The sequence below is a fragment of the Stegostoma tigrinum genome, chromosome 2 (assembly GCF_030684315.1).
Source record: "Stegostoma tigrinum isolate sSteTig4 chromosome 2, sSteTig4.hap1, whole genome shotgun sequence".
Classification (NCBI taxonomy): domain Eukaryota; kingdom Metazoa; phylum Chordata; class Chondrichthyes; order Orectolobiformes; family Stegostomatidae; genus Stegostoma; species Stegostoma tigrinum.
This window is the reverse complement of record NC_081355.1, coordinates 6,239,126-6,262,870: the sequence shown is the minus strand read 5'-3', so window position 1 is coordinate 6,262,870 and position 23,745 is coordinate 6,239,126. Positions and strand designations below refer to the sequence as shown.

The 23,745-nt window shown below is 41.8% G+C and overlaps 1 protein-coding gene across 2 annotated transcripts in view; it reads right to left on the bottom strand.

The window, feature by feature from the left end:
• Nucleotides 1-23,721, bottom strand: part of phlpp1 (PH domain and leucine rich repeat protein phosphatase 1) — a 158,684-nt gene extending 134,963 nt beyond the window's left edge. Inside the window, exon 1 of one of the 2 annotated variants that reach the window (XM_048520648.2) lies at nucleotides 23,702-23,721. In XM_048520648.2, the coding sequence (XP_048376605.2) occupies nucleotides 23,702-23,708 (7 nt within the window). In that variant the 5' untranslated portion in view covers nucleotides 23,709-23,721. Of the gene's footprint in view, nucleotides 1-21,849; nucleotides 23,431-23,701 lie in introns of those variants that run through there. The other variant, XM_048520638.2, reaches the window with a different exon arrangement.
• Nucleotides 23,722-23,745: the final 24 nt, after the last annotated feature.

The following is a 23,745-nucleotide window of genomic DNA, read 5'->3' as shown; positions in this document are numbered from 1 at the left end:
CTGTTTGCCAAGTGCTCTTCTATTAAATTTGTGTGGAGTTTGTACATTCTCCCCGTGTCTGCGTAGGTTTCCTCCGGGTGCTCCGGTTTCCTCCCACAGTCCAAAGATGTGCAGGCTAGGTGGTTTGGCCATGCTAAATTGCCCACAGTGTTCAGGGGTGTGTGGGTTATAGGGGGATGGGTCTGGGTGGGATTCTTCAAGGGGCGGTGTGGACTTGTTGAGCCAAAGGGCCTGTTTCCACACTGTAGGGAATCTAATAATAAATAATAAAACTTTTAGAATGACTTCTAGCATTTTCCATCCTGCTTATGTCAGGTTAACTGGTCTATTCCCAGTTTTCTCCATTCTAACTTTTTAAAGTTACATCAGCTGCCCTCCAATCCAATGGAACTGTTCTAGAGTCTACTGACTTGTACGTACTTGCTTCATGTGTAAGCATATTATGATGACATGAAGGCAGACAACCAAATCAAATCAACATCCCTATCCTTGTATTCACAGCACAGTAAAATTAAAATATCCAAAGTACTCAAAACTAACCTCTCTAGCTCCTAAATAGACTTTTTGAAATAGCTCAGACCACATTCTGAATAACCAATACCACACACCAGGATATTAGCTAAAACAAAAAGTTTAACAATTTATTAATAATAAAGTAGCTTTAGCAGAACAAAGTTAAACCATAAGGTAATATGATTCATGTTTTAAATTTAAACCCAATGTTCCTTGGTTCTACCCTCCTCACCACCACCACACCAACCCCCCAACATCTCACTCACTCACACACACACACACAAAGACGGACAGGTCAACAGATAAAGGGATAAATAAAAAGAAAAAAAAGGAACGTAACTGAACAGTTCATTTTAAGCGAATTTAAGCGTATGTTACAGAACTGTAACACCACAGGTGTTGGTATCTTGCTTGGTTTCCGAAGATAACAATACATACAACTAGCTTTCAGTAGGTTCCGAGGAATATTCACTTAATACTTAATAACTAAGATCCTATTCAGAGTTTTTTATAAGTTGGTAATGGGAAGACAACTAGGGAGTAATAAAACCGCCGTCCTATAGCTTTCAAAGATACAATTCTTCTGACTTAAACAGTTCAAACTTTGGTTGTCTCCCCTTATAGTCCCAGTTAGTACCCAACATTTGCCACCTGGTTCAGCAAAAGGTATCACCGATTAGAAACATCTACAAAGAATCAACCTGCACTTAACTTTCATGCCTGAGATCTCAAACAAATATCAGTTTACTCATTATCCTTTCTAAATAAAAGCTGCTACTCACAACCTAAGTCATAGGTGCAAACCAAAAATACATGGACACGCGCAAACGCGCGCACACACACACACGCGCGCATGCACACACACAGAGTTTGTTACAAAGTTTGTTACAAACAGGAACAAAATTTGCTGGAGAAGCTGAGCAATTCTGGCAGAATCTGTGGAGGGAAAACAGAGTTAACATCTTGAGTCTGAAGAATGATCAATGGACTTGAAATGTTAACTAGATTTTCTTTCCACTGATTCTGCCAGGCCTGCTGAGCTTCATCAGCAAATTCTGGTTTCGTATGTTTCAGATCTCCGGCATCCACAGCTCTATTTTATTTTAACCAAAGTCTGTTATTGAATGCCATTGTATCAATGTTTCACTTAGGGGCTTCTGTGACATAACAACTGCATTGTTATTTCATCAGGATGTTTGATTAGGAACAGTTTATTACCTTTACCATCCCTCTGTAGTTATTCAAATGCTCAAAACATTCATGCAATTTTATTTTAGTTATATTACTGCTAGTGGTTTGAAACAAAGTAGGAGCTCAAAAAGGTGTTCATGTTGAGTTGCGCAGATTACCAGGTTTTGCTTTAAAATCAAGTATAAAATACAATGAAGTAAAAGGCCAGAAAAAAAATAATTTTACTTAAATCTGCTAATCTTATTATGACAATAAATTTCAAGTCTTTTCTTACATGCCAGCAATCATTTGAGCTTTTCACTACATGTGCCAAACCAGGTCTTAATAACCAAAATCCCCTGAGAAATACATGCCTATCACTGTGCTGCTTAAAAGGAGAATGAAGCCGTCGACACATTAATATCAATGTAACATAGTGGAGGCCAACAATTGACTTTCCACAGTAACAGATGTAAAGATTGTTAGGCAACAAAGTGGAATAGGAATGTAGGAAAAGAGAAGAGGTGGAGATACTGCTTTCAACCAAGGCAAAGTTAAGTTGACGGTATCAATGCAGAAGGAAAACAAACAAAACTTTGTGAAATCAAACCAGTGAAGCCAAGTTAGAATTCTAACTAGATGACCCTACCACAGCTATTTGGAACATTTTCCCTCCGGATGTTGTTCATTGTCAAATTAAAAGAAAAAACTCAGAAACCATTCAGTAACTTGAACATTGTTGAGCTTGTGAATTCCTCTAATTTAGTGGCAAGACAGGGCTTTAATTTAAAGCATTCACAGAGCTCTGCACTGGCTTCCTGACTTATTGCCAAAGTCTATTCACAATGTAATGAACACAGGAAGTTCTCACATTCGTTGAAAAAAAAGCTGCATAGAAGAGAGACAACTGCTAGGAAAACACACTACTGCCTCCAAGAGCAACTGGCCTACTTTTGATAGTCTGTACTTGAGAGTTTACTGCACTAATTGACCTTTGACTCATTACAGTATGAGCATAAAATGACAACTGTGTTACGAGCATTGTTGCTAAGATGCCCAGACCATGGTTTTAAATGCTATGGCTTTTTATCAACACTTATGAAAGGTTTGACATATTCTCAGGCAATTAACTTGTAATTAAGCATGTGTAACAGTAGTGAGCTTTCATGGTCACCCAAGGTGAAATTTTGTTAAAATAAATTGGGACCTTTTAGATTTTTTTGTTGCTGTGTATTTGTTTTCCAATTAAGAACAACATCAGATGTTACATGGACAAGGACAGCTAGGGCTGGACTATAAATGCTGACCCAGCCAGCGAAGCCCACATGAAATAAATACATTTTTTAAAAAAAAAATCAATCCACTGAAAAATAACAATACAATGCAATATATCACAACAGCACACCATTCATCATCATCATCATAGAAGCATAAAAGATAGATCAAAGAAATCTACAGCAAAGAAGCTGATCCTTCGGTCCAACTCATTCATGCAACCAGATATCCTAAATAAACCTAGTTCCATTTGCCAGAATTTGGCCCATATCCCTCTAAATCGTCCCTATTTGTATACCTATCCAGATGCCTCTTAAATGTTGTAATTATACCAGCGTCCATCACTTCTTCTGGCAACTCGTTCCACATATACATCACCCTCTGGGTGAAAACGCTGCCCTTAGATATCTTAAATCTTTCACCTCTGACCTTAAACCGTTGCCCTCTAGTTTTAGACTTCACCATCCCTGGGGAAAGAACTTATCTATTTACCCTATCCATGCCCCTCATATTTTTATAAACCTCTATAAGGTAACGCCTCAGCCTCTGACACTCTACGGAAAACAGCCACACTCCATTCAGCTTCTACCTATAGGTCAAACCCTCCAATACTGGCAACATCCTTGTAAATATTTTCTGAACCCTTTCAGGTTTCACACCACCCTTTCTATGTAGCAGGGAGATCAGAATCACATGCAGTATTTCAGTAGTGGCCTTACCTATGTCCTGCACAGCAGAAGTAGCTATTTGCTCCCTCAAACCTGCTCTGCCATTCATTATGATCATGACTGATCATCAAGCTCAAAACCGTCATCCCACCCTCCTCGCATATCCCTTGATCCCTTCAGTTTTTAGAATTTAGATATAGCTCTTCTTGAAAACATAATGTTTTGGTCTCAACCACATTGTGGTAGTGAATTACAAAGGCTCACCACTCTCTGGGTGAATAAATTTCTCCTTATCTGTCCTAAAACATTTACCCTTTATCTTTAAACTATGACTGCTAGTTCTGGAATATTAAGAACATCCTTCCTATATCTAACCTGTCAAATCCAGTTGGAATTTTATAGGTTTCTATGAGAATCACACCAGCCCTCCAACCAACCCACCCGCCACCCCGCATTTTTCTAAACTGCTGAGAATATCATCCTTACACAATCTCTCTTTATATGTCAATCCTGCCATCGCAGAAATCACCTTAGTAAACTTTTGCTGGACTCCCTATGTAGCAAGAATACCATCCCTCATACAAGGAGACCAGAACTGTGTACAATATTCGTGGTCTGGCCTCATTAATGCCCTGTACAATTGCATCTTTGTTCCTGTACTCATATCCTCTCGCTATGATGGCCAGCGTACCATTTGCCTATACTGTATGCTGCATCCACATGCTTACTTGAAGCTACTGGTGCACAAGGACACTCGGGTCTTGTGACCATTGTCCCCTCTCAATGTATAGCCATTCAAATAATAATGTCTTCCTATGATTGCTTCCAAAGCGAATAAGCTTAAATTTATCCACAATATTTTACATCTGCAATGTTCTGTGCACTCACTCAGCCTAACAAATCACATTAATGAAAGATGGGAGGGTTTTGAATAGAATTAACAACATTTATTTTGGCAGTGGGGGGGAGGAAATGAAAAGAGATGCACTTCATTTCAGTGACTTTTGGAATCAGAGTTGATTTTTAAGTTTTTGTTTTGTGAATGTGAAAATCACTGGCAAGGCCAGCATTTACCACCCATCTCTAAATGCCTTTGAGAATGTTACGATGTAGAATAACTACAGTCTATGTGCTATTAGATACATCCACAGTAGTGTGAGGGGTGGAGTTCCAGGATTTTGACCTGTGAGGTTGATATCTTTTAAAATCAGAATGGTACGTTTCTTGGAGGGTGACTTTGTAAGGGGTGTTCCCTTGAGACTGCTTTCTTCTAGAAATTCGGGGTTTGAAAGCTGCTGTGAAGAAGCCTTGGAGAATTGTTGCAATGGATCATGGAGATGACACTGTGATCACTGTATCATTTTCTCATGGGGATCACTGGCAAGACCAGAATTTGTTGCCCATCCCTAACTGCCCACTAGACCATTTCAGACAGCAGTCAATTGTATGCTGGTTAAGGAGGGACTGAATGTTTACAGTGATGGATGGAGGTGACTGTTGGCAGAGGGGTGGGGTGGGATGAGGAACACCAAGGAGATTGCCGTGTCCTAGATGATGTTGCAGCTGATCTGAGAAAGTCAGAGGTTTGCCATCATCTTCCTGACTTGTGCCTTGCAGGCAGTGGAAAATCTCTAGGGAGTCAGGTGGTGAATTAGTCATTACAGAATATCCATCCTTTGACATACCTTGATGGCCCCTGAATTTATATCACTGGTTCAGTTAAATTTCTGGTCAATGGCAACCCTCAGGGTGGTGGGTACAATGAATGCAGTGATTTTAATGCAGGAAAATATCAAGGGGTGGTGGTTAGATTCTCTCTTGTTGAAGATGGTCATTTCCTGGCACACGTGCAGTGAATGTTCTCTCCAATGTGTTCGCTCACTATTCTCAATTTTCAAAGAAAACAATTACAAGGGGAGAAATAGAGAAATGTACAAATTTCAAGTCATACTTAAAGAAATGCAATGAAGTGCAATGCAATAAGGCATTAAATCACTGTCAGTTTAGCTTAGTTGACAGCATTCTTGACAAATTTGGCATCAAACTACCCTCAATACTAGAATACAATATAGCATGGCACTTAAATTTAGTACTGAAAAGACAGCTGTTGTTTCAAATGCCATCGTTTGGATAAGATACTAAACCAAGATATGAAACTTGCTTCCTTGCCCAATGTTACCAGAAACAGTTTATACGGTCAATGCATTGTCCACGTACAATAGAGGATAAATGTGAACATTGATTTGCATAGATAATTTATAACAGAGACTATAATTAATTTATGTAATATTTGTCATAAACTATTTTGGGGTGTCCAATGCACTATGAAATTGCATAGAAACAGTCAAGGAGGATTAGGAAAGTCATCAACCATGTGACATGAATTGAAAAACAGAAATAAAATTTTCATTCTGTTACAAGGAGGGATGGTCAGGACTAATAAACAGGTAATCAAACAATTAATCTCAGAAAGTCACAGGAGTTTTTAAATTTGATTGGATTTGATTTGATTTATTACCAGCACATGTACCGAGATACAGTGAAAAGTATTGGTTTGCATATTGTCCACACAAATTGTACGGGACAAATAAGTACATTAGGGTCACAAAACAGAATAGAATGCAGAATTTAGTATTGCAGCTACAGAGATGGTGCAGAACAAGATCAACTCTAATATACGAGAGGTCCATTCACACATCTGGTAACAGCAGGGAAGAAGCTGATCTTGAATCTGTTCATACGTGTTTTTAAACTTTTCTATCTTCTGTCCAATGGAAGACGGTGAAAGAGAGTATAACTGGGGTGGGAGGGGGTCTTTGATTATGTTGGCTACTTTCCAGAGGCACTGGGAAGTACAGGCGGAGTCAATGGAAGGAAGGCTGATTTTTATGATGGACTGGCCAGTGTTCACTACTCTTCGTAACCTCTTCCAGTCTTGGGCAGAGCAGTTGCCATACCAAGCTCCGAAGCATCTGGATAGGATGCTTTCCATGGTGCATCTATAAAAATTGGCAAGAGTCCTTGTAGACATGCTGAATTTCCTTAGCCTTCTCAGGAAGCAGAGGCATTGTTGAGCTCTCTTGACTGTAGTATTGACGTGGATAGACCAGGACAGATTGTTGTTCATATTCACTCCTAGAACTTGAAGCTCTCGGCCATTTCCATCTTAGCACCATTGATAACGACAGGGACGTGTCCTCCACTCCACTTCCTGAAATCAATGACCAGATCCTTCATTGTGTCTACATTGAGGGAGAGATTGTCATCTTTACACCACACCATTAAGCTCTCTCGTTCCTGTACTCGTCTCATCATTGTTTGAGATCCGACCTATTACGGTGATGTCACTGGCAAATTTGTAAATGAACATAGAGCTAAGTTTGGCCACACAGTCGTGAGTGTATAAGGAGTATAGTAAGGTTCTGAGTACACAGACTTGCAGAATACCAGTGTTGACTATTATCACGGAGGAGGTGTGGTTGCCTAACCTTATTGATTGCAATCTGCAGGTCAGGAAGTCAAGGATCCAGTTGCAGAGGGGACAGCAAAGTCTAGATCTCGGAGTTTGGAGATGAGTTTGGTTGGAATTATGGTATTGAAAACAGAGCTAAAGTCAATAAATAGGAGTCTGATGTAGGTGTCATTGTTATCCAGATGTTCTGGAAATAAGCATAGGGCCAAGGAGATGGCACCTGCCACAGACCTACTGAGAATTATCATGGATCAAGGCAATCTGGGAGGTTGGAGTTGTGTGCAATTACTAACCTCTCAAAGCACATCATACCAACTGACATCAGAGCCACCGGGCAGCAGTCATTAGGCATATTGCCTGATTTTTCTTTGGCGCTGGGGTGAAAGTGGCCTTCTTGAAGCAGGTGGGAGCATCACAGCGAAGTAAGGAGACGTTAAATATCTCTGAAAATACTCCTGCCAGGAGGTTCATGCAGGATCTGAGTGCACGGCCGGGGACTCTTTCCTGGCTAGTCACTTTCCGTAGGCTCGCTTTCAAGACAACCAATCTGACATCTGCGATGGTGACCGTGGGTACAGGTGCATGCAAGTCTGTTGGGGCAGGGGACAACATTTCACTGACCTTTTGTTAAACAGTGATAAAGAATGCATTGAGCTCATGAGGGAGGGCTGCATTGTTGTCAGAGATTCTACTTGACTTTGCCTTATAGCACGTTACATCGTGTAAGCCTTGCCACAGTCAAAATGTTCATGTCAGTTCAGTCTGGTATTTCTCTTGACATCCCCAATTGGTTTGTGAAGACTTTAATTAAAGACGCAATTTGAGATGGGGGCTGATCCTTGCAGATAGTTCTACAAGTAGCCCAACCAATATTCTGACCACACTGAAACTGTTGCTGAATTAATTTGTGCTTCTGCACCCAAACAGCAGACAACTAACTTAGTGTATTTGTTATATGGTAAAATAAAATTTAATCAAAGTGTTGAGAGTTCCGTACCCCTATCAATCCAGTACTTCCTGACCTACACTGGCTTCTGGTCAAGCAACATCTTGATTTTAAAACTTCATTTTCTTCTCATGTTTACAAATCCCTTCATGGGGTTGACCCGATGTGGGTATTTTCCTCCAAGCCCAAACTCCTGAGATATCTTACATCTTCTAATTCTGGCCTCTTGCACATCCTAAATTGGTGGTTATGCCTTCTGTTGTCCAGATCCCAAGCTTTGCAATTCCCCCAGCATCTCTTTCCACCTCACCACTCTCCTTTACAAAAAACTTAAAAATCTTCATTTTTGTTTAATGCTTTTGCCATCAGACCTAACATATCTTACATAACTGGCATTAAACTTTATTTCATAATGATCCTGCAAAACTCTTGATGTTTTGTGGTGTGAAGGTACTATATAAAGATAAGCTCCTGAGAGGAACTTGCACAGTTTCAAGAAAGCAGTGCTGGGAATTTTATGGGCTTTCTCTTCATAGGTCACTTGTACTGGAAATTTGGGGGATATCATGCAAGACCATTTCTACTGATGTTTGTTACTGATTTGGCAAAAACCCTAACTACGTTTCTGCCATAGGATTCAATATTTCTAATAGTCATCTGTTGGCTTCCATATGCTGTTTGGCAGGTTAAATTAAGTTGAAACTTTATATCAAGATTGGTATAGTACTGCTTACCTAAATTAAGATTTTTCATCAAGAATGAGAGAAAATTCATGTTTACAATATCGTATTTTTGGGAGAAACTCTGGCCTGAGATTTGAGCTTGTAATCTAGGCTGATAGTTGACTTCAGTCCTGTTAGAGGTTCTGTCCTCTGAATTAGGGAGATCCCATTTACCAGTTCAGCACATATTTTAAAAAATCCACAGCATTCACAGGTCAGGGTGGTTCTTGACATGTATCCCTCAGTCAAAAGTGAAGGTTTTGTAATTCATTCCTATGTTGTGGAAAAGGCAGGTATGTCCTCTCCCTAATTGTCCTTAAAATACAATATGTAAAAAGAATTCCTGTATTAGCTATAGATCAGAAGATGGAAGGGAGGAACTGACCAAAACTACCATTTAATAAATAAGTGGCTAGAATTTGAAAGCTCTCTGCTAAGTACATATGCCTGATAACTATCTGGAACACATTTAGTGGATTTGTGCATTAGTACAAGATAGTTACTATTAATAGAATAGAAGTCCAGTCAGCTTTTTCAGGAAAGTAGAAACAACTACTTAACAAGGCTGCAGTTATTGAGTACAAAGGTGGAAGGAGAGAACATGATGACAAGAAAGTGGAAGAAAACTACACTGATGAAATAAATTGCAAGATACAAGTTATGCTGCACACAGTCTGCTCCACACAAGTGTTGAAAAGACAATAAAATCTTCACCCTAATGGTCAGTAAATCTTATTTGAATAAATCTACCCATTATACAGGTAAAAACTTGAATAAAAGTTTTTAAAGATATAATTTATTTTAAAAGAGAGATACTGGATAGCTCCTACTGCAACATTACAAACTTTGTGAAAAATCAGCAAAGACTCAACAAAGATTTCAAATCAGTTTATTTAAAGGGATTCAGTCATTTTTGTGCAGTTAAAAGTTTCATTTTTGATTTAGAAAAAGATTAATTTAAATCATGACTTCATTTGAGTACTTGCAGATGTAAACATCACAGGTGAGCTTGTTACCAGAGGTCTTTTATTTATCAAATAAAACAAAGAATTAGAGATGTTGGCAATCCAGAAATAAAAACAAATTGCTGTAGAAATTCAGCAGGTCTGGTAGTTCTGTGGAAAGAAAGCCAACATCTCTAATTCTTGGAATCAGCCAAAGAATATGGAGATACAAAAACAAAGTTGTTGGAGAAGCTCAGCAGGACTGGCAGAATCTGTGAAGGAAAAAATGTTACGGGTCTGGTGACCATTCATCAGAACCTGAAACATCACTGGACCCGTAACGTTAACACTGTTTTTACCTTCACAGATGCTGCCAGACGTGCTGAGCTACTCCAACAACTTTGTTTTTGTTCCTGATTTACAGCATCTGCAGTTCTTTTGTTTTTTAAAGAATATGGAGATGGTCATTAATGTCACGTGCATACAGTTCATCAGGAACCCTCCGGTCATTCCTTCTGTTGTACATACTGTGCACAAAATATTAATTCAAACAGACAGGTTAGGAATGTTTAGAGCTTTTAGTTCAATGCTGAATAAAAATAATTAGTCTGGAATCCATTAATGGATTTCTAAGGCAGCTATAATTTTCAACCTCTGTTACAAACTCCATATCATTGCTCCCATATCTATGCCTCTCCAAGCCACTGCCCAAGGCTGAACTGGAATGCTTGCGGCTTTGGTATCCCAATAAACCTCAGACTCAGCTTCGAACTCCAAATCCTACAATCCTAAAACACTAGCTACTGCCATCCCTTCAAGATTACCTACTTCTATACCTACCTCCACCACTCTACCACTGAAACGTCAACCATGTTTTTGTCACTTTCAGACCAGAAGATTACAATCTTCTATGAATCAGTCTCTCATCAGTCGCAGTTCACCAAATGTTCTACTATCTGTAACTTATTACTCACCAAGTCCCATTTACCTGCCAAGTGATGACCTCAAATGGTTTGCATTGTCCCAGCATCGCAGATTTAAAATTCTCATTCTCAGGCTTAAATTTCTTCATAATGCATCCCTTCATAACTAACTTTGCCATGCTCCAAAGTCTTGTATTCATAAGACTCAAGCCACTAATACCAGCCTCCATCTTCACCATTCGCCAGTGTGACTTGAGATGCATATTCTCCATGTCCTTGAATTTTCTCCCTAAACCCCTGTACAGTGCCATCTCTCTCTTATAGACTTATACAGTCATGGAGATTTACAGCACGAAAACAGACCCTTGGGTCCACTTGTCCATGTGACCAGATAGCCTAAAAAATCTAGTCTCATTTGCTACCATTTGGTCCATATCCCCCTAAATCCCTCCTATTCACAAACACATCCAGATGCCTTTTAAATGCTGTAATTGTACCAGTCTCCACCACTTCCTCTGGCAGCTTATTTCATACACGCTCCACCCCCTGCATGAAAAAGTTGCTCCTTAGGTCTCTTGTATATCTTTCCCCTCTTACCTTAAACCTATGCCCTCCAGTTTTGGACTCCCCCCAACCTGAGGGAAAGACCTTGTCTATTTACTCTGTCCATGCCCCTCATAATGTTATAAACCTCTAACGCCTCAGCCTCCGATGCTCCAGGGAAAATAGCTCCAACCTATTCAGCCTCTCCCTACAGCTAAACCCTCCAAACCTGGCAACATCCTTGTAAATCTTTTCTGAGCTCTTTCAAGTTTCACAGCATCCTTCCGATAGCAGGGAGACAAGAATTGCATGTAGTATTCCAATAGTGGCCTAACCAATGTCCTGTACAGTCACAACATGGCCTTCCAACTCCTATACTCCATGCAATGTCCAGTGTAGGCAAGCATACCAAACTGCCTTCTCGCCTATCCTATCTACCTTCGACTCCAACTTTAAGGAACTACGAATGTACTCTCCAAGGTCTCTTAGTTCAGCCACACTCCCCACGACCTTACCATTTAGCGTATAAGTCCTGCCCTGATTTGCCTTTCCAAAATGTAGTACCTCACATTTATCTAAATTAAACTCCATCTGCCACTCCTTGGCTCATTGGCCCATCTGATCAACATTGCATTCTACTCTGACATAACCTTCTTCACTGTCCACCACACCTCCAATTTTGGTGCTATCTGCAAACTTACTAAACAAAGCTCCTATGTTCACCAAATCTTTATTTAAATGATGAAAAGCAGTCGACCCAGGACCTATCCTTGTGGCACACAGCTGGTCACAGGCCTCAAGTCTGAAAAGCAACCCTCCATCACCACCCTCTGTCTCCTACCTTCAAGCCAGTTCTGTATCCAAATAGCTAGTTATCCTGCTATTCTGTGTGATCTAACCTTGTTGAACAGTCTATCATGAGGAACCTTGTCAAACGCCTTACTGAATTCCATATAGATCAGGTCCACTGCAATGCCCTCATCAATCCTCCTTGGTACTTTTTCAAAAAGCTCAATCAAATTAGTGAGACACAATTCCCCACACACAAAGCCATGTTGACTATTCCTAATCAGTCAGTGCCTTTCCAAATATATAAAAGTCCTGTCCTTAAGGGTTCCCTCCAACAATTTGCCCACCACAGATGTCAGGCTCACCGGTCTACAGTTCACTGGCTTTTCCTACCATCTTTCTTAAATAGTGACACCATCTTAGCCAAAATCCAGGTGTTCCAGCACCTCACCCGTGACTATCAATGACGCTTAGCAAGAGGCCCAACAATCACTTCCCTGGCTTCCAGAGTTCTAGGATCAGGTCCCAGGGATTTATCCAAGATAATAAAATGTGAGGCTGGATGAACACAGCAGGCCAAGCAGCATCTCAGGAGCACAAAAGCTGACGTTTCGGGCCTAGACCCTTCATCAGAGAGGGGGATGGGGAAAGGGAACTGGAATAAATAGGGAGAGAGGGGGAGGCGGACCGAAGATGGAGAGTAAAGAAGATAGGTGGAGAGAGTATAGGTGGGGAGGTAGGGAGGGGATAAGCCAGTCCAGGGAAGACGGACAGGTCAAGGAGGTGGGATGAGGTTAGTAGGTAGATGGGGGTGCGGCTTGGGGTGGGAGGAAGGGATGGGTGAGAGGAAGAACCGGTTAGGGAGGCAGAGACAGGTTGGATTGGTTTTGGGATGCAGTGGGGGGGGGGGGGGGAGAAGAGCTGGGCTGGTTGTGTGGTGCAGTGGGGGGAGGGGACGGGACGAACTGGGCTGCCCAGCCACAGCCACATCACCTTCCTCAGCACCTGCCTACGGAACCAGATCATCCCCAAGGGACTACAGTCCACATTTCAGCCTTCCCAATTTGGCCCCAACCGTGCTTCCCCTCCACCCACTGCATCCCAAAACCAGTCCAACCTGTCTCTGCCTCCCTAACTGGTTCTTCCTCTCACCCATCCCTTCCTCCCACCCCAAGCCTGTCCGTCTTCCCTGGACTGACCTATCCCCTCCCTACCTCCCCACCTATACTCTCCTCTCCACCTATCTTCTTTACTCTCCATCTTCGGTCCGCCTCCCCCTCTCTCCCTATTTATTCCAGTTCCCTCTCCCCATCCCCCTCTCTGATGAAGGGTCTAGGCCCGAAACGTCAGCTTTTGTGCTCCTGAGATGCTGCTGGGCCTGCTGTGTTCATCCAGCCTCACATTTTATTATCTTGGAATTCTCCAGCATCTGCAGTTCCCATTATCCCTGGGATACCATTTATCTTTTCCCCTCTTACCTTAAAATGAAGCCCTCTCGTCCTCAACTCCCCAACCCTGGGCAAAAAACTGAGTGCATGCATCCTCTCCACACCTCTCATGATTTTGTACACTTTGATAAGATTCTGCCCCCCACCCCACCTTCAGTCTCCTATGTCCTTAAAAAAAAGTTAAAGCTTGTCCAACGTCTCCCTATAACTCAGTCCTCAGAGTCCTGTCAACATCCTAGTAAATTTCTTACACACTCTTTCCAGTTTAATAACATCCTTCCTATAGCAATTTTTATTCCTATAGTTTTTCTCCTTTAAGATTTCCCTTTGACTACATCTTTGGCCAAGCTTTTGGTCACCTTGCCTATAATGTAATCTTTGATGCAGCACAAACTTTAAACTAGTTGTTCTTGTTGCATATCTGCTATTAGATACAGCTAATTGAAATTCCTGTTCTCCAGCTTATAACCAAAAGCATTGGCAGCACAGAGTCAGGTAATTACAGATCCCCATGATATTTACAAACACCACAGAAGATTAAGCAGGTATGCTCCAGTTATGTCAGTTGCAATGGCTAATTAAGCTGGAAAAAAATAGTTCCTTGGGGACTACGTTAGCTCAAAGGAAGAGAGTCAGTTTGAATCTCTGAATATTAACTGTTTGTTACAGAATCAAGAAGCATGCACTTGACTTTGATTAAAAGCATCTAGAAGCTTTAAGAATACATAACATTTTTAATTAGTTGGTGCAAAAATACAAATTCTTCAGTCAAAACTGACTGGATTTGATAACAGATATTGGAAACTAAATTCTGAATTTCTGACCTTTTTTTTGAAAAGGTATGGTTTTACCCCCACTAAATATGCCAAATGACAATTGTTTTGTACAATAGGAAGAACACTGCTACATTTCCAGAAGCATTTTTGCTTAAAATGCAGTCATAGACTATGAAAAGCTACTTAAACTAAAGTAACGAGAAGAGGGGTTAGGCTACAGTTATACAGAGCACTGACGAGACCGCATCTACAGTTATCATACACAGTAATGGCTACCTTATTCAAGGAAGGATATAAATGCATTGGAGACAGTTCAGAGAAGGTTTATCAGACTAGTACCATAAATGGTCAGGTTTTCTGATTAGGAAAGATTGGATTAGGCATGTATACACTGGAATTAAGAGTAAGAAATAACTGGACTGAAACACAAAAGATCCTGAGGTGTCTTGACAGGGAATGCGTGGAGAGGATGTTTCCTCTTGTGACAGAATGTAGAACCAGGACATCACATTAAAAATCAGAGGTCTCCCATTTAAAACTGATATTAAGCAAAATTTATCTCTGAGGGTCAAGTATTTCCCGAAAAGGTGGTAGAAACGGGGTTCTTCAATATTTTTAACACAGAAGGAGACTCCTGTTCAGCAAGTTATCGCGATAAGTGGGAATGTGGATTTGAGGTTACAAATCAAATCAGTAGGATCTTATTGAATGGAGGAATAGGCTTGAGGGTCTGAATGGCTTTCACCTGTTCCTAATTCATCTGCTTATATATAAGCTGTAATACATAACAAATACTTTTGGGAAATATTGGGATTAGAAGAGAAAAAGGGCTGGTGGGGAAGTAGTGACTGTGAATTAATTTGCTTACATTTCAGATTACATAGAAGCATATGTATAATTATAAGTATCTTTTCTTAACCACGTATTCAACCAAATTGCTTATTACAACACTGGTAAGGAGTGGACAGATTAACATGAAGTACAAGTTGCCAGTTGACAGGGAAAATTTCCAAAATGGTTTATATCATGCTCTGTTAAAAAGCATACGGTAGAGTTACTAATCAATCATTAATTAATTTTCATTTTAAGAGTACATTCTATACACAAATGCACTCAAAAAGTAAACTGCCATGATTTTGTTTTATAAGAAAATTGTATTGCAAGTCTATAATGCAATAGCATATGAAAACATGGCTGACATGGACAATTTTCTCAGATAGGAGGTGTTGAATTGAGAATACAGAGCTGAGTACAACCTCACATGTTGCCGTGGGAACACTGGACTGGCTATTGGAAGCAGTATGGGCCTTCAAAGCGATCTTTCATTTAAAGTTTCAGGTTGTTAACATTGCCGCTCTTAACTGCCAGCTCTTGTAAAGCACAATTATAAAGAACAACTTCATGTTGATACACATGAATGCTTTTAAAGCTCAAAAGCAGTTTAAACAAAAGATTGATACGAGAAGACCATTAATGCTGATATCAGAAATGAGAGGATAATCAAATAAAGTCATGCAAAGACAGAAAACACAATTAAGAATTATTTCTAATGGTTGTTCATTTTGTTGTATTTTTCAAAGGAATATTGTCATTACACCACACAACTGACAGAAAACTGGTGACTACATCAGTATAGAGAGATAATGGGAACTGCAGATTCTGGAGAATCCGAGATAACAAAATGTGGAGGTGGATGAACACAGCAGGCCAAGCAGCATCTTAGGAGCACAAAAGCTTATGTTTCGGGCTGAGATCCTTCATCAGAAAAGGGGGATAGGGAGAGGATTCTGAAATAAATAGGGAGAGAGGGGGAGGCGGAGCAAAGATGCATTGAGAAGATAGGTGGAGAGCAGAGTATAGGTGGGCAGTTAGGGAGCAGATAGGTCAGTCCAGGGAGGACAGACAGGTCGGGGGGGGGGGGGGGAGATGAGGTTAGTAGGTAGGAAATGGAGGTGCGGCTTGAGGTGGGAGGAGGGGATGGGTGAGAGGAAGAACAGGTTAGGGAGGCAGGCCGAGCTGGGCTGGTTTTGGGATGCAGTTGAGGCAGGGGAAATTTTGAAGCTTGTGAAATCCACATTGATACCATTGGACTGCAGGGTTCCCAAGCAGAATATGAGTTGCTGTTCCTGCAACCTTCGGGTGGCATCATTATGGCACTGCAGGAGGTCCAGGAAGGACATGTTGTCTAAGGACTGGGAGGCGAAGTTAAAATGGTTCTGACTGGGAGGTGCAGTTGTTTATTGCGAACTGAGCATAGGTGCGCTGCAAAGCGGTCGCCAAACCTCCGCTTGGTTTCCCCAATGTAGAAGACGCCACAACGGGTACAGCAGATGCAGTACACCACATTGGCAGATATGCAGGTGAACACCTGCTTGATGTGGAAAGTCATCTTGGGGCCTGGGATGGGGGTGAGGGAGGTGGTGTGGGGGCAAGTGCAGCACTTCCTGTGGTTGCAGGGAAAGTGCTGAGTGAGGTGGGGCTGGAGGGGAGTGTGGAGTGGACAAGGGAGTCCCAGAGAGAGTGGTCTCTCCGGAAGGCAGACAAGGGTGTGGGTGGAAAAATGTCTTTGGTGGTGGGGTCGGATTGTAGATGGCGGAAGTATTGGAGGATGATGCGTTGTATCCGGAGTTTGGTGGGGTGGTATGTGAGGACTAGGGGGATTATCTTTTGGCGGTTATAGTGGGGGCGGGGTGTGAGGGCTGAATTGCAGGAGACAAGGTTGAGGGCGTTCTCGACCAGTGCGGGTGGGGGGGTCAGCTTTTGTGCTCCTAAGATGCTGCTTGGCCTGCTATGTTCATCCAGCTCCACACTTTGTTATCTCACTACATCAGTATAGTCATCTTGTGTGATAACAAGCACACTGCAGATCTCAACAGTACCAAGCTCTGCAACAACAAAAACTAACACCACTACTTAACCAAGGAAAAAGAACACTGTCTTCCTTCTGCCACAGTAGAAGTACACATTTTGTGGCTCTCTAATTCCAGACAAGTCGGATTTTAATTTCAGAACATTTGCCCAGCTCCTTTTTTCACTGTACCTTTCAGCAAAAACAAATGGCACTAATCTCTGGGGCAGACTGTACAATGACAAAACTGCATTTGTTTACATTCATACCTTTGATATGGGAAACAATGTGATATGGTCACTAAAGTTCCATATGTGTACACAAAGTGCAAATGTTCAGTGATTTGCCCACAGAAGTGACTTGTACAGCATAAAGTTAGCACATGATCCAACTCACTTAAATAAGTATGTGAAACAAAACATATTATCTTGCTAGCAGACAGCAGTCAAATAACAAGGTCAGGTGTGTCCCAGAACTTTGTGGGAAGCTAGGAAAGTGATTGCTGGGCCCCTTGCTGAGATGCCAGAAGACTCTAGGTTGGTTAATGCGGTGCCATAATTTAAGTGGCAGGGCAAAGCCAGGAAACGATAGACAGTGAACTTCACGTCAGTAGTAGAGAAGTTGTTGGAAGGGACTCTGACGGACAGGATTTACATGTATTTGGAAAGGCAAGGACTGATTAGGGATAGTCAACTTAACTTTGTGCTTGGGAGATCGTGTCGCAAAAATTTGATTGAGTATTAAAGAGGTGACAAAGGATACTGATGAAGACAGAGCGATGGACGCTGTCTGCATGGACTTCAGCAAGGCATTTGACAAGATTCCACATGGTAGACTGGTTAGCAAGGTGAGATCACCTGGAATCCAGAGAGGGCTAGCCATTTGGATACAAAATTGGATTGAAGGTAGGAGACAGAAAGTGGTGGCAGAGGGTTGCTTTTCAGACTGGAGGCTTATGAGCCAGTGGTTTGCCACAAGGATCGGTGCTGGGTCCACTGCTTTTCATCATTGGAACAAATGATTTGGATATGAATAAAGCAAGAATAGTTAGTAGGTCTGCAGATGACCTAGATAAATAGGAGGTGCTGCATTTTGGTAAGGCAAATCAGGGCAGGACTTGTATTTTTAATTGTAAGGTCCTGGGGAGTGTTACCAAACAGACCTTCGGGTGCAGGTTCATAGTTCTTGAAAGTGAAGTCACAGGTAGACAGGGTGGTGAAGAAGGCAGTTGGTATGCTTGCCTTTATTGGTCAGAGCATTGAATATAGGAATTGGGAGGTCATGTTGAGGCTGTACAAGACATGGAATAGGCCATTTTTAGGACATTGCATTCAATCCTGGTCTTCCTGCAACAGAAAAGATGTTGTGAAACTTGGAAGGGCTCAAAAAAGATTTCTAAAGATGTTACCAGAGTTGGAGGGTTTGACCTTTTAGAGAGAGACTGATTACGTTGAGGATTTTTTCCCTTGAAGTGTCAGAGGCTAAGGGGTGACCTTATAGAGGTTTATAAAAGCATGAGGGTCATGGATAGGGTGAATAGCCAAGGTCTTTTTCCAAGGGTAGAGGAGTCTAAAACTGGAGATCATAGGGTTAAAATAGAGGGGAAAGGTTTAAACAGGGCCTAAGTGGCAACCTTTTCATGCAGAGGGCGCTGCATGTACAGAATGGGCTGCCAGAGGTGGTGGTGGTGCTGGTGCTGGTACCACTACAACATTTAAAAAGGCGCCTGGATGGGTATATGAATAGGGAGAGTTTAGAGGGATCTGGGCCAAGCACTGACAAATGGGACTAGATTAATTTAGGATATCTGGTAATCCTGGAATAGTTGGACTGAAGAGTCTGTTTCTGTGCTGTACATCTCTATGACTCTAAATACTCAAATATCCGTGATGTAACAAGCAATCTTTTCAGGTTACCACACGTGTAATTGCAAACAATTGTTATATAAACAGCATTTTGTTGAAAGCAATAGATAAATACCACACAAGTGTTACTCCTAAAGTTGCAGTTGCCTGTTTGTCTTCGCCATCTGTAGCTCTGAGTGGAATTTTTAATCACATACTTGAAGTATTGAGTATTTTATAAAATTCAAACCCAAGACCAAAGGCCCTTAAACAGCTAGATAGCACAAATACAGACCGCACAAAATAAAAGAAAATTGTGAGACAAAAATGATGTTCAGCTAGTTTACGTTGTCATCCCAGTGGATAATAGACACTATACAGCAGGCAAAGTAGCAGGAAAGTTGACATGTCGGGTTGAGACCCTTCTTCAGAAGAAGTTTCTACTATCTCTGGTAGAGAACCAAGGTCACTTGCCCTCCCAGCATGCTACACTCACCCACATATCCGGTCTCAAATCTCTCAACGACTATATCCAAAATCTAATTTTTGAAATTAAATCAACTCACATTTCTAAATATCTCTACTAACTGGTCCTTACGAAATCTGTTCAATGGATTAACCACTCACTCACTGAAATATTGGTTATATTATACTACAATACCCACATTTAAAATATAACATGCTTTTTGCTATCCTACTGGTCTGCAGTTAGGGACGCATATTCTTTCAGGTAAATGATAATTCAGATAACCCACTCTGTACTGGTTTAAATGTCACTGTACATTAAACGACAATAATTTAAAATATAATTGATGTACTATCATAAAAATTATTACCAAACCTATTAAGCACTCAAGGCTTTAAAAGATGTGGACAACTTTTCACTGGCATTTCAGAACTTAGTGAAAAATATACTCATATGTCCTTGGAAGAGCTATACATAGAAATCCATCGTGCAGAAAGAGACCCGTTGAGTCTGTCCCACCGGAAGATATCTCACCCAGACCCAGAACACCACCCTACCCTCATAACACCATATTTACAATGTCTAACCCACCTGACCTGTACATTATGGGGCAATTTAGCATTGCCAACCAACAAACCTGCATAACTTTGGACTGTGGAAGGAAACAACAGCACCCATGCGAAGGAAGACGAAACACCTACCCCATCCCTCAGTTTCACGAAAAATTATTGGTGATCCCGTGATAGAACCAAACAGACATGCCTCACTATAACTAATGGCGTTCTGAAAGGAATGTTATAATTACTCATGCAAATTATATACAAGAACTGTTCAGAAGCACATCAAACCAATTTGGATAATCTGTATTTGGATGAATGGTATGAATTTATTTAATTACATAATTCCTCAGTACACTTTACAAACTACACACTTTTAAGTCATCACATTATTAATTACTTGAATTTATATAGCATCTTTAACATGGATGATTATTTTACTAGCAATAGTGTGCATGGATATAGGGAAAAAGCAGGAGATTGGCACTCGGTAATAGAACTTGTGCTGACACGATGAGCCAAAAGGCCTCCTGCACCACAGCAATTCTGTGATTCTGTTGTAACGCAGGTACAGTTATAGGGCATGGTCTGGTAAACTGAAATATTTATTTTATGCTCTGTCATGAAAAATCAAGCATGCAAAAAGATTAGCTCAATAACATCACACATTAAGCACATTAATTGCTTTCACAGCATATCTGCAAGCCAGATATGGCACAAATTATAAATATTGTGAATAAACTTGATACGAGTACAAAGGAGATTGTCATGTTATCAAGCAAAGCACAAGATCACTGATCATGTAGGAGGGAGTGTTTTTGTGCATTGGGAAGAACGTAATAACCATCTGTAGTGACAATAAAGCGAAGAGTAGTCACCAGTGTTGTCAGCTATCCTCAGCACTAGTATCTTTTGTGTAGCATATTCTGGAAGTGAGTCAAGCAGTTTCACTGCATTATTTAAACCCTTAACACAAACAGCACTCTGCATTAAAAAACAAACCCATTCGAAGCACTCTTGAATGCCAATCCAACTACACAAACATTAAAGAGGCAACAAATCGAAATGTAAAGTATGCAAACAGCAATATAACATTCCTCTTGAATTTCATGGCGGCTTTAAACACTTGCACAAGAACAACATACATCTGACTCACTTATGGCTTCATCAGTGCCATGTTCTTTTTAAAATCTCAGCAGTTACAGTTATAATATTCGCCATCAATTGAAGTAAATGTTAATGCTTTCTTTAAAGCACTTTGTTCATGTCAGTTAAACAATATTTCAATTACTCACTGTTGGTGCTTTTAAAAATCACTGTACCTAACATTACAAACAGAAGTCCTCACCTTTCTGCCAATTACAGATGACTGTAGTTTCACTTTTCACCATCTGTAAGAATGGCTACTACCATTATCTTTTTAAAAAAGTGATTCCCAAAAATTTTCCCACAGTCACACTATTTCAAGGCTGTAAAATTGTCATGACCAGTCGGTGAGAACTGAGAGTGAGGGGTCCTACAAAAGCAGAGGTACAGCTGATAAGTTCCATCATAGCCATTGTTATCTCAGCATTTGCAACCGCATTTGTGATCCCAATCCCCATCTTGCCTGGTCTAAAAGATACGTCAGTAAACTGAGTCACTGCAGCCAACCAAACATCTTTTTCTACCATTTTCCTTTATTTCTAGAAGAATAATAAAATAAAAACCAAAAGGTTTTTGTTGCTTTAAAATCCTAAACCGTCACTGAATATTTTTACTATACTTGCAATGATGTTTCTCCGAATATGTCTCAGAATACATCAGGAAAAAACATTTAGTTTAGTGCTGAGAGTAAATCTATAAAAAGTTATCGATTTTAACATTGCTAACAGGTAGCATTCCAATTCTGCTCTGGGAAAGGAAGTTCACAGCTAATAATCGCTATCACCTAAGAAAATCATACCTGCATAAAATCGAATCAGACAGCCAATTTCAACGTCCATTCCCTCCTCCTGCACCCTACTTGGATCTTTGAACCCCAGTTTAAAGAGGTACTCATTTTGTATTTCAAGGGGGTTTTCATGTGGCTCCAGCCTTCTGGTAGTTTCGCCATGAAGTTGAACATAAACCATTGATGTGAGCAAACCATCAGTAACCTGCATTCCCAAAGTGTCAGGAATTGAAGACTTCAGCCGACCTTCACCAGTAAGGGAATCACTCCTCAACTCAGGTCTGTCCACACTTTCTACCTTGACCACAGTGTCATTTATGGTATCACTATTTACATTTTCATAATGCACCTTGGTGCTTTTCAGCGATGGCCTCGCAGCATTTTCCAAAGCCATCAATTTGAAACAATGGTTTGACGATTTCAGTTGATTGGTATTATTATTCAATGAAGATCGAAGCCTGTAAATTTCAGTATCAGATTTTGGTCCGTCTTTGGCAGTGGCTGGTGCTAAGTACACCTGTGTGCCACTCGTTATATTTACTTCCTTTTGTGTGGTATTCTGATTATCCAGTGGCGTCCCTAACCTGGCAAGGGTAGTATTAGCTTTCTCATTACGGACAATATCGATATTTAAGTGTTGGCCAGCAGTGACTAGTGACAATCCCGGTTTTCCGTGAGCAGCAATGTCTGACGATCTGATGTTCGATGTCTCGGTTTGTCCCGACGTGACCAAAGAGCCCCGTCCTGGCCTGGCACCGGTGCTCCTTGATGTCCCCGATCTGGCACCGCCAGCGTTGTGCACAGGGGTCAAGCTGGTCATGCCCACACCATTTGCCTTTGGTATACACCCTGCCCCTGTGCGACCAGGATGCAGCAACTTGGCGGCGACCTCGGCCGCGGTGGTGTCCAGGGTGCAGATGACAGGTCTCAGGTAGGAGGACATGTGCCTATCGTAGAGATGCAGGCAGCCCCTCTGCACATCGGCTCGGACCCATTCCCGGTCGGCCGCAGTCAGCTTGGTGCCCGGCATCTTCCTGCGGTCCAAGCTGCGGCCGTGACCGGAGGAAGAGGCGGCAGCGGTGGCCGAGAGGTTCCTCCTCAGTCTCCTCCTGGACAGCAGCGAGTTGGAGTTGTTGTTCCAGCTACGGTTACCAGGCTTGGGCTGAGGGTGCAAGGTGGCCGCGGCGCTGGAAGGCAGCGGAATTTGCCCTGATCCGCTGCACCCACCTCCGCCTTCCCTGCAGGAATCCAGTCGCTGCACCTCCTCGGCGCTCACGGTACTGCCGCAGCCGTTCACTTTCACGCTTTTACACCTCGAAACAGGCGAGCGCTCTCTCTGGAGATCGCGAACCAACGCGGCTTCCATGTTCCCCAAAACAGTTTTTTGTTGTTTTTTCACACGCACAATATACATAGACATATAAAACACACACGAAGGATTATTTTATCAAAAGCCAGTCCGAGACACGTCTTATCTCCTTGAATTCGGGCCTAATGACAGCATTTTGGGAGTGTCACTGGTTTTTTTTCCTCCCTCAGGAGATCCAGTTTCCTATCGCCATAAACGTGCAAGAGACGCTCGAGCGCCGCCGAACAACGCTGAGCGGGAGAAGGCGGGCTCAGTCCCATCAACGATTCAGAGCCCGCCCCCCCAACCGACCCCTCCCCTTCAACCGACCTCTCCCCATCAACTGACCCCGCGCCCCCAACGGACTCCGCCCCCCTCAGAACAACCCCACGCCCTCGGTCGATCACGCCCCAAACCGTTCAACTGACCCCCTCCGCCTCAGCCGACCCCTCCCGCACCCTTCACCGTCCCCTTAAACCCAACCTTCCCTCCACTTTAAACCAAAAGCTCCCCTACCAATCATCTGAAACCGAATCCTTCCGTCACCCCATCTACCTTAA